At 39.0% G+C, this 12,096-nt stretch overlaps 1 protein-coding gene across 1 annotated transcript in view; it reads right to left on the reverse strand.

Moving 5' to 3' along the window:
* The window catches only part of TRRAP (transformation/transcription domain associated protein), a gene marked incomplete in the record, with an annotated part of 151,090 nt that overhangs the window by 74,984 nt on the left and 64,010 nt on the right, over positions 1 to 12,096 (reverse strand). The window contains 2 exon segments of the mRNA XM_014588476.2: positions 6,883 to 7,053; positions 7,375 to 7,496. Coding sequence (XP_014443962.1) covers positions 6,883 to 7,053; positions 7,375 to 7,496 — 293 coding nt within the window.

Consider the following 12,096-nt stretch of genomic DNA (forward strand, 5'->3'; position numbering starts at 1 on the left):
AGCTGAAGCTGAAGAGAAGGATTAAGAACTTGCAACTATAAGCAACAGAAAGAACCTTTAACTGCCTTAAACCAACTGAGAAATACACTGTAGAGAAGGATTTTATCTACCTATGGACAGTGAGAAGATGATGGATACCAGCCCTGCATTACCTCAGGCAAGAACAGGGACTACCCTGCCATTCTTAGGGAAGCCAGACACCCGAGGATAAGTCACGCTGCAGACCTCCACAACACCACTCCTGCTAACCACAAGATGGCCGCTGTGCCACATCAACTGATGGTCAACTCTGCTTGCCAGAACCGCCTTCCTGAAACTGTATTCCATGGAGACTCACCTACAGTTGCGGAACTGCACGAGACCCACACTTGATCCAACCTTGAATGGAATCTATTATCCCTATTGTTAAAAACTTTGGACTCGTGACCCCTCTCCCTCTACTCACAGGTATCGCATTTTCAATGACCCCTCTGGAGGATAGCTGTCTATAGCAGAGATAGAGTAATTGGGAGAGGGGGAAAGGGCTGAGGGTCAAACATAGGATAAAAAACATATTTATATGTATGAAAGTAGAAATGGAACAGTATTGGTGACGACATGCTTGATTAAGACACTATGCAGTTTATCCTAGATGGGAAACTACACTTGGTGTGTTGTGATGATACTCAGGGAATGAGTGTTAGGCAATATAATTTAATATAAAAAAAGTAATAAGCAGGAGAAAAAAAAATGCACATTTGATGACTGAGGAGAGTTGTATGGACACAACTGGGGTCTACTTTATAATACATGTCCAAAATCCCAGGAGAAATGAGAAGGGACTGTGGCATAACCATACTCTAGGTGGGGTGCTTTCTTGTTCTCCATCTCTCTGGCAAGAGCATGTTCTCTCCAGCAAATTAAAACAAACTAACAAAAAAAGGATCCTATGGTAAAACAAGCTTGGGAGATAATGACATAAACATGTGGAAACACCTCTAAGGTCTTCTCTGAGTCTTTAATGTCCTTATAGTCCTTGTCAAACTTCAAGAAGCTATATTTCTTAACTTCACATAGCCAACTGGTTTTCATGGAACACCCTAACTTTGGCTTAAACTCACGCCAGACGCTTGTGTGTGCGCATGCCCAAGATCCCGAGAGGAGAATGGAGGAGAAGGGATTGCGACGTGGCCATCCCCCTGGGGGGTAATTTCTCACTTTCTACCTCTCTGTCTCTCTCTGTCTTTCTGGTGAGTGCACACGCCCTATGGCAAAAACCTCTCCAAAATGCATTCTCCTCCATTCTCCTTTCAGGATCTTGGGCATGCATGCACATGCGCCCGGTGTGAGTTTAAGCCACCAGGCCCGGGACTTGAACCGCAGTAGACTACATGGGAGTCCAGTGACACAGCCATTACGCTAACTGCTGGTCCCCAAAAATGCATTCTCATGACCCAGGCTAGCTATGGTTGGATCACAGCACAAAGGTTGGTAGGGATGCCTATCTCGTTGTCTCTCTTTGTCTTTCTTGTGTAAGAAATAAGTTAAAAAGAAAGATATAAATGAACATAACAGAATCAAGGTGTAGATAAGGCTAGCTATATCACCATTCTTTCTGCGTTTAGATTTTCCAGAGGGAAAAAAAAAATGACACTAATTGGCATATAAAATTTATTTTTAGTTCAATGAAGAAGTATCCAAATCATCTAACCATGTAAGAGATTTTACGATCAAATGTTAAGCAGTCTTTTTTTTTTTATTTTTAGTTTGATTTTTCCCATAGAGTTCGTGTGCTCGCTGGAGAGAGACAGAGAGACTCTGAGAGGGAAAGTGAGTTATTATCCCCCAGGAGGATGGCCACACTGCAATCCCTTTTTCTCCTGCGTGATTTTGGGCATGCACACACATGTACCCAGTGTGAATTTGAAGCTACCAGGTTTGAGACTTGAACTTGGTTGGCCATGTGGGAGCGCAGTACCTTAACCACCATGCCACCTGCTGGTCCTAAGCAATTCATACGTAAAGAAAGGAACCAGATACCACATTGCAAAAGGATGAAGTTGGACCCCTATCTCACACTGTATATAAAAGCAACTCAAAGTGGATCAAAAACCTAAATGTATGTGCTAAAAACCTAAATGTATGTGCTAACACTATAGAAAAAAAAAAAGAGAGACAGATTTTTGCTATTGAATGTGTGAGGTCGCTGGAGAGACAGAGATGGAGAGACAGAAAGAAATCACCTCCCAGAGAGACAGCCACATCTTGATCCCTTCTCTCCATTATCTGCTCGGGATTCAGGGCACACACACATATGTGAGTTTCATGCCTGGTGTGAATTCTAAGCCTCTGAGTCCGGGACTCGAACCATGATCAGCCACATAGGAGTCCAGCACCTTACCACTATGCCACCTGTTGGCCCCAAAACTCTTTTAAAAAGGAAAGTTTAGGACTAGCAGGTGGCATAATGCTTATATCACCAGATTCCCACATTGTTTACCATGGTTCAAGTCCCAGACCAAGAGACTTAAAACTCAGGTACGTGTGCTTGCATGCCCAATATCCGAAGAGAAGAATGGAAGAGAAGGGATTGCAATGTGCCCATCTCTCCTGGGTGGTAGGGGTGATTTCTCACTTTCTGTCCCTCTGTCTTTCCGGCAAGTACACACATCCTATTGTAAAAATCTCTCTTAAAATAAATAAATAAATAAAATAAAATAAAAAGGAAAGTTTGTGGTTGTTTTCACGAACGCCAACCCTACAAATTAAGATGTACTCTCTTAAAAAAAAATGCTTTAAGTCTGAGTTAGCCTCAAAAGCCTATCAGGAGGAAACAAAGCTCACCAGTGCCAGTTCAGTTGTGAAAAACACGATGAGATGAGGGTCAATGCCCTTTACTACCAACCCTGGCAGAGCACAGCAGGCCTGCATGGCAGGATCTGGGAAGGTGGGAACCACTGAATGTGAAAGCGCCATCAACCTAACTCCAGTCTAGACCCAGTTGAGGTTGGTACCAGATGAAAATGTCTTGGATAAATAGCAGCAACAATCACTTTTTATTCAAGTACACCAACACTGCTTTGATAGGGCTCTGATTCACTCAGAAGCAGCTATAATGCTATAGATGGGTGGGAAGGGAGGAACTGCTAGAACAAACCACCAACACAAAACCCATGTGCTTTATTTTAGAGAAAAAGACTGTGGGCCTTGGTCAGAAACTACAAACTATGTGATGTAAGAAAGGTATATATCTGGTGTGCTCTGATTAAGAAATAATGTAAAGGTCCCACAGGTGGCATGGAGGTTAAGGTAGCTAGTTCTCACTGGCCGACTATGTGGTTTGAGTCCCAGACACAGTAGCTTGAGAAACATGCCAGGCATGTGTGTGTGTGCTTAAAATCCTAAAAGGAGAATGAAGGAGAAAGGACTACAGTGTGGCCGTCTCCCCTGATGAGTCATTTCTCACTTTCCCTATCTCTCTCCAGTGAGCACACATACCCTACAGTAAAGATTTAAAAAAAAAAGATAATTTATTTTAACCACTTTTGTAAATATGTGCATACATAGAAATTGATAGGCATGCATATCACACATAACTTGAATCGTAAAAGGAAGAAGTCTCCAATTTGGAAAGTTTACTCTTAGGTGATATTTTGTTTCCCAATTACAATTTATTACTAAAGTGTTCTGAGGGTCAACACTTAGGAAAACGGAAGCAGGGAAACAGGGGTAGGGAAGGTTCTGATGAAGTTTTCAGAGGCCCAGTCAACCTGATTATGTGATCAGAAGTGGAGATGACCCATCACAGTTGTTCTGAGCTGGGACAAAGGATCCAGGCCTTTCTACCCTATATTGCTATCAGTCAGGGGTTACTGGGCATGACTCAGGAGAGGCTGCTCTCCTTGGCTGAGGCATACCTCCCTCAGTTTTGCTGATGGAAACCAACACCACAGGGATTTCCAATGGTGACATTTCCAGCAGCTAGTATGAAAAACACTACTTTAGGCACTGTTTTCTGAAACCGAGAGAGTAGTGGGAGACAAAAAAGCGTCAAGTGCTTTGAAAGAATAAAATTAAACAGGAGCAAAAATGAGCAGAGACAAGAATGGATGAGAGGACGAGTGAGAATATCCAGGAAGTGTAACACATCTTCCTCCACAGAGACTATTAAATGTTTGCCATGAGTAATGGGTTCTACTGTTATTCAAAGACTACCTACTGGGGTCAGCGGGTGGTGTGGTAGTTAAGGAGCTGGACTCCCACATGGCCAAATGCAGCTCTAGTCTAGATCAGGTGGCTTGCTTTCTCAAGTTCCCTTTCTCTCTCTCTGGTCAAGTTAAAAAATAATAATAATAAATGGAATTTAATATTTTTTTTTAAACAAGGAAACTACTATGCTTCATCAAGTTACAATTCTTTGCATGTCTATTAGGTAAGTCATGTTCTCTTTTCTATAACTTGTAGTTTGTGATTTTTTTTGCACTTTTTTTAACTTTCAGGTTTTATTTGTTTGCTATAGGATACATGTGATTGCCATTTTTTTACTTTCAGGTTTTATTTGTTTGTTTGCTATAGGATACATGTGATTGCCAGAGAGACACACAGAGAGAGAGAGTGAGAAATCCCCTCAGGAGGGATGGTTGTGCTGCAATTCCTTCTCCTCCATTCTCCTCTCAGGATTTTGGGCAAGTATGCACATGCAACCAAAGGAGTTTTCAACTCACAGGGTCTAAGACTTGAACCACACAGTTGATAATGTCGGATCAAGCTATCTTAATCACCACACCACCTGCTGGTCCTTTAGGCATTTTAAGATACTAGTGATATTTTTAAAGTGAATTTTTTTTTTGTTTCTATATTGAATTGTAAGCTACTACCTATAAACAGTGTAAATAATAAGTCTCTGCTATTTTTATGTATCAAATAAATTCTGAGTCTGTGCCTTGCCTTTCAGTTTCACTATGAATTATTTTGTAGTACAATAGGTCTTCACTTTAATATACACAAATGTATAGTTTCCTGTTTGGTTTGTGCTTTTTGTGTCTTCAAGCACTTTTTATTTGCTATGAAAAAATAAGGTTGCTCTACTGTATTATATTGTAAAACAATGTTTGTTTATATTTGGTTCTTTACTAGTCTTAGAACGGTTTATTTTATTCTCTATGGCTAACAACACAGCAGCTATTACCGGTTTCCCTATATATGATATATATGGGGAATATACACATTCCACATATATTTATGTGTACATAATCTCTATCTTCTCAGGCTTGTTTATAACTGGAGGAAAGGTGTACCGAAAATTAAATATATCTAAACAGTCAAAAGTCACTTGGGGGACCAGCAAATGGCATAATGGTTGTATCGCTGGACTCCCACGTAATCGACCATGATTCAAGTTCCAGACCTGGTGGCACACACACACTGGGCGCATGTGTATGTGTGCCCAAAATCCCGAGACAATGGAGAAGGGACTGTGGCATGGCCAGTCCCCTGGGGGGTGATTTCTCACTTTCTGTCTGTCTCTGTGTCTCATGCACACTCACGTGCCCTATAGTAAAAAATGTCTCTTGTAAAAAAAAAAAAAAAAATTACATGGAAAAATAAACACATTTAACATGATGTACTGTGAAATCATAAGTCATACTTCAATTTTAAACACTGTCAAACAGATCTTTTGTCTGTATAATTATTTCTCTGGTATTCTAAAAACTCAGTGTTTCTGAAAGTTCTCACTAAAAACTGTGGAAGGAGGTGCACTCAGCTATTGGATCATCGGAAAAGTCATGCTGTATTTTTCTGTTTTTATACAACAAAATGCATCATGACTTTTCTGACCACCTAATATTTTGTAGAAGGACATGTAAATTGGCAAAATTTCTTTGGCAAGCAAATTAACAATGTATTAAAAGATTATAATGTGCACATTCCTTTTGTCCAAGAAATTCTAAACTCTATAAATGTTATAGATAAATACATATGTAAAATTATGAACAAGTTTTGCGTCATCTTCTATAATAGTAAAAGACTATAAACGATCCATCTAAATTATCATCAGTGGGAGAACAGTTAATTATGGCATACTCACATAATGAAATATTATGTACTCATGAAACAAAATAAAGCAGCACTTCAATAAGATAGAAAAATAAGGTACTAAATAGAAAAAGAAAGAACCAAGGGCCAATAAATGGTGTGGTGGTTAAGGACACTGGACTCCCACATGGCTAACTGCGGTTCAAGTCCTGAACCTGGGGGCTTGCTTTCTCGCTCCCCTTTTCCTCCACTCTGTACCTCTCTGGTTAAAATAAAATAAATAAATAAATAAAGTTAAATAAAATAATTCTTAGAAAAAAAGAGAAAGCAAGAATTGTGTGTCATCTTCTTGTGGGAAACAAAAGAATATACATATCACCTCTTATACATATAAAACATCTCCAGAAGGATACCCGAAAAAATCGAACATCGACTGTCTCTGGGAAAGGGGACTAGGTAGTAGGAGAACAGGGATGAGAAGGACACTTTCTGCAGCACATCTTTTTATACTTTTTAAATTTTAAACCATGTAAGTGTATTATTTATTTAAAAGTAATTTTTTCTTTTTTTGGAGAGGTTTTCACGATTGGGCACATGCGCTCGCCAGACAGACAGAGACAGAGAGACAGAAAGCGAGAAATCACTCCCCAGGGCGGATGGTCACACCGCAATCCCTTCTCCATTCTCCTCTCGGGATCTTGGGCCCACACGCACAGGCGCCCAGCATGAGTTTTAAGCCACCGGGTCTGGGACGCAAACCGTGGTCGACTACATGGGAGTCCAACGACATAGCCATTACACTAACTGCTGGTTCCCTAAAAGTAATTTTTCAAGTTTGTTATGTTAGATTTAAAGCATTTGACTTACCATCATCTGATCACAAAATTTATCATTGAAGGAATTTGGGAAAAGTCTTGTGACTGAAGTTAGACGATTCACGACATTTAATGTCAAGCTTCGATAATCTCCCAGCATCATCAACAAAGGTCGCATGTGTGTATGGATTTGATCGACTTCTATGGTAGCACCTTCCAAAAACTATTAAAAAAGAAAAATTATCATAAAAACTAGAACTGGAGAATATTTTATAACAGAATGGAACTCTTATTCAACTTTAGCAGCGAAAGTATTTGTTTTCCATTGGGAAACTAAAGTTTAAAGCAGAAACTTATGATGCAATGAGGAGGATTTTACTTTACTGGTTAATAGTTTAAATAAGACTATCTGACCGTAAAACAGGTAGAGACTTTATGACAACTAGAGTGCAGTCACTGTAGGCAACTTCCAGGCACACAGATGGAGGTAAACAGAAAAAAATCAGCATGGACACTTGCGCACATGCATACACACTGACTTCACCTTTCTCATACAGGCTTCTCCAGCCTCCTGGAGCTCACTGTTGGTGGAATTAAGGGCTTTGAAGAGTGCAGCAATGATCTTCTCCCTGGACTGAGGAAGGTAATTGCAGGCAGCAAGTGCATCTTTAGGAGAGAAAGCAATACAACTTTATTATTGACCTGAAGAAGACCTCGGCAAATTTCTTCTTTAAAGAATTCTACCAACCAACAAAAAATACCACCTCTTTCCCGTATTTACGCTTGAGAAAGACAAATGTATACATGTCTTCTGTCCACATGTACAGGATTATCTAGGAGTTGAGTTGATAGCCTGAAAGGCCATTCTAAACTCTTTGCCTCCAGATAGGAGGAAAAAAGGTTGATATTCCTGCCCCTAAGATAGTCTCCTGGGATTCGTACATGGCTAGTCCCAGAAAATCACATATGAATGATGCAAAAGGCACAGTCATTAGCCCTCAGTGACTGTTGATGTAGAGAAGGGGCACAAAGAGCCTGGTTTCTATCACCCGCATCTAATCCAGCGACCTCTACTTAACTTGGGAGATTAAAGGCTTTAAGAGCTGAAAAATGAAAATATTCTTAGGAAAGGGTATAATCCTCAGTCATATGTATTATTTTAAGGTATCATTCTAGAGACCAGTTGATGGCATGATGGTTACATCACTGGACTCCCATGTAGTCGACCACGATTCGAGTCTGGACCTGGTGGCTTAAACCTCACACTGGGCATGTGTGCATGCGTGTCCAAAAATACTGAGAGGAGAATGGAGGAGAAGCGATTGTGGTGTGGCCATCCCCTGTAGGGAGTAATTTCTTGCTTTCTTTCTCTGTCTCTCTGGAGAGTGCACACACCCCATAGCAAAAAATCTCTCTTAAAAAAAAAAAAAACAAAAAAAAAACGGGCTGGCAGGTGGCGTGGTGGTTAAGGTACTGGACTCCCACATGGCTGACTACAGTTCAGTCCTGGACCTGGAAGCTTGCTTTCTCTCTCTCTGGTCAAATTGAAAAAAAAAAAATAATAATAATAATAGTAATAAATAAAATTAAATAAATAGTTCTTTTTAAAAAAAAGGTATCATTCTAGGAAGTATAATATTCATATTCACTAACAGCAATGATGTGCATGAGTGGTCCCCAGAGACAGGCACCCCAATAGAAGTGAGAAGCTGCTAAACATCCCCTTGATGTACCCTGCTGGTTTTCCTTTGCTCTGTCTTGAACACCTCATCCCCATCCTCAAGTTCAGGTATAATGGCAACTCTCAGCTCCTCTATCTCAAATTCAAGGAAGACCCTGACAATATTTTATTGAGTCATTGGGGAAGTCATGGCATATTTTTCTATGTAAGAAGTTTCTATTTTATATAGAAAAATATGTCATGACTTTCCCAACAACCTAATATTAAGTGCATAAAAATCATCAAAGCAAGAGAGTGTCACCCGAAAACTCTTGTATTGGGGATTTATTCAACAAAAACAAAAAAAAAGAAAGAAAAGAACTGTTTATATGTACAAGGTTCAGTCATTATTGGTCCAGTATATTTTCCTAAATGTTGTATAATTCTTGTATTAAACAATGATAACTGATGCTCCTACTGAAAATCTAGACTGCAGGATTCTCAAACACTTCTGAATCATTAAGTCCACAAAGGTTGTAGCATAACTTAATATATTTTCTGATTTTGATGAAAATGGCATACCTAACAGTATGACAGTTCTTTTAAATCAGGACACTTAGAGATCTACAGAATACAGAATTTAGTACTTAGTAAAACCCAGTTTACTACATTGTATAACGTGACTGAAATCTTAACTATATAAACAGTTTTATGGCATCTTCTTATGTGGATTGATACATATACAAATATACTTTTTTAATCCCACCCTAAAAAGACAAGCCAGAAAAATTAGACAAAAACAAAGGTCACTATCTTCTTTCACTTGTACCCTGTAACTTGCTTCAGATTCATAACTTACTTAGTGCTGCAATTCGTAAGGGAACGAGTGATGGAAGGCTCTTATAACAAGGTAATTTTGTTAAAGCTGAATCTTCAGCCTCACATAAATTCAACAGCTGCAAAACATAAAACAACTTGTTAGCCCACTCTCACTGTGAAGACACCATCAACTTGTAAGTAACAGGACACAGCAATCTTTCACACATATCACAACACAGATAATAACTGACAAATGAAACCTACATCCTTAAGAATGAAAAAAAATCAAAACAGCTTTCTTATTCTAAAGCAAAACTCAGTTACCTCCTTAGTGAAATAAATTCTTGGGCACTTTCTCAACCACTCTGATACCATCATGTCTTTCTTTTCTCAAAACAGAGGATCACTTTATCTAACTGCAAATTCTACAAGAGGAGGTCTGTCTCCTGGTTTGGAGCTGCTTCCCCAATGCTTTGGGTCAGTGTTCAACAGATGGGCTACAGCTCAATTATTTGAGTGGGTAGACTTTTTTTTTTTCTTTTCAAGAGCAGAAAAACATAAAGAAGAAAGCTGAATGTCGCAACAAATTCCAGTGGCTAACCTTCAAGACATTTAACCATATAAACACATACTTACATACCTAATGTATATCACAAATTATATTCTATTACTATTTTCCCCTTTATATTATTTACATTCAGAAAAACTAATACAGACTTTTAACCTTTTTTTTTCTCTTAAAGATCTCTACCTAGTAAAAATTTAAAACAGTAGAAAAGGACATACAGTATAAAGCACTTCAAGCCACCCATCCCACTCCACTCCAGTCCCCAATATGACTTTCAAAAATACTCATCCCATGCGAAAATGTGAGAATGTACACAGTGTGTGTGTGTAGGTGTGGAGAGAGAGAGAATGAATGAATCGATCAGTGTGTGGGTATGTCTCAGTAAACAATACAAAACTAGAGTTCCAAACATAGCCACACATCAGAATCATTTTCAGGAAACTTTTAGACAATAAATCCTAGGCTTCATCCCAATTTACAGAACATCAATCTCCAAGAAAAAGACTCAAAAGTATACTTCTGAAAAGATCTTCAAATGGGATGAGCAGGTGGTGCAAGTGGTTAAGGTGCTGGACTCCCATGTGGCCAACCATGGTTCGAGTCCTGGACCTGGCAGCTCTGTCTCTCTTTCTCCCTCCATCTCTGATGAATGCATGTGCCCTACAGCAAATTAAAAAACAATAACAATAATGATAATAATAAATAAAATTTTTTTTAAATCTTCAAATGCAGCTAGTACACTGATAAATATTTATAATACAAGTTTCATGTCCTCAATACTACCAGGTTTTAGTCTAAGCTCAGTGAGGAGTTTTCCACTCAGGTTATAATAATCTATCTCTGAAACAGGCAAAGAAAGTTGTTTTCCTAAGTCTTATGGGTGATAACCCTTAAACAAAGGGTATAACAAGTTATACAAGATCAGAGCTAAACCTGTAGTCTTATCACCATACATCCAACCAGAAACAGGACTTGGGGGAAAAAAAAATCAAGAGCTATATTTTCATAATTAGAAATTCAGACTTACTGTAGACCAGGAAGAATTTGCTTCCTTACAATTTTTGACTCAGTAAACCCCAATAATACTTCTAGAAGTATAATTCACATTTCATAAAAATTTCAAACTGGGCTAATCTCCATACCATTATTTCACTCTAAAGAATTGATGTTCATAAGGCCAGCAGAGGTTATAAAGGTTTATGTATCCCACATGGCTGACTGCGCAGTTCAAGTACTAGACCTGGCAGCTTGAAAAACACACAAGGCACATGTGTGTGTGTGCCCAAAAATCCCAACAGGAGAATGGAGAAGATATTGTGGGTTGGACATCCCCGAGGAGCCGATTTCCCACTCCTCCCCCCGTCCTCTGGTGAGTGCATGTTCCCTAGCACACACACGTCATCATCATCCATGCCACTCTGCACCACCACCCCCCTACCTCTGTGTAGAACACCTTATGCTCCACCACATTAAGATCCATTGTGAAGAGCCTTGGCTGTAACGTGGTACAGAACGTGTTCCCTTCCATTAGGCCAATCTGTGCATTGGCAGGCTGGTGGCGGAGCAAGTGTTTCTTGGGTGGCACCATATCCTGAATAATAATAGTAATAAATAAAATTAAATAAATAGTTCTTTTTAAAAAAAAGGTATCATTCTAGGAAGTATAATATTCATATTCACTAACAGCAATGATGTGCATGAGTGGTCCCCAGAGACAGGCACCCCAATAGAAGTGAGAAGCTGCTAAACATCCCCTTGATGTACCCTGCTGGTTTTCCTTTGCTCTGTCTTGAACACCTCATCCCCATCCTCAAGTTCAGGTATAATGGCAACTCTCAGCTCCTCTATCTCAAATTCAAGGAAGACCCTGACAATATTTTATTGAGTCATTGGGGAAGTCATGGCATATTTTTCTATGTAAGAAGTTTCTAAATTATATAGAAAAATATGTCATGACTTTCCCAACAACCTAATATTAAGTGCATAAAAATCATCAAAGCAAGAGAGTGTCACCCGAAAACTCTTGTATTGGGGATTTATTCAACAAAAACAAAAAAAAAGAAAGAAAAGAACTGTTTATATGTACAAGGTTCAGTCATTATTGGTCCAGTATATTTTCCTAAATGTTGTATAATTCTTGTATTAAACAATGATAACTGATGCTCCTACTGAAAATCTAGACTGCAGGATTCTCAAACACTTCTGAATCATTAAGTCCA

The sequence above is a fragment of the Tupaia chinensis genome, unplaced genomic scaffold (assembly GCF_000334495.1).
Source record: "Tupaia chinensis unplaced genomic scaffold, TupChi_1.0 Scaffold000279_1, whole genome shotgun sequence".
NCBI classification, from domain to species: Eukaryota; Metazoa; Chordata; class Mammalia; order Scandentia; family Tupaiidae; genus Tupaia; species Tupaia belangeri.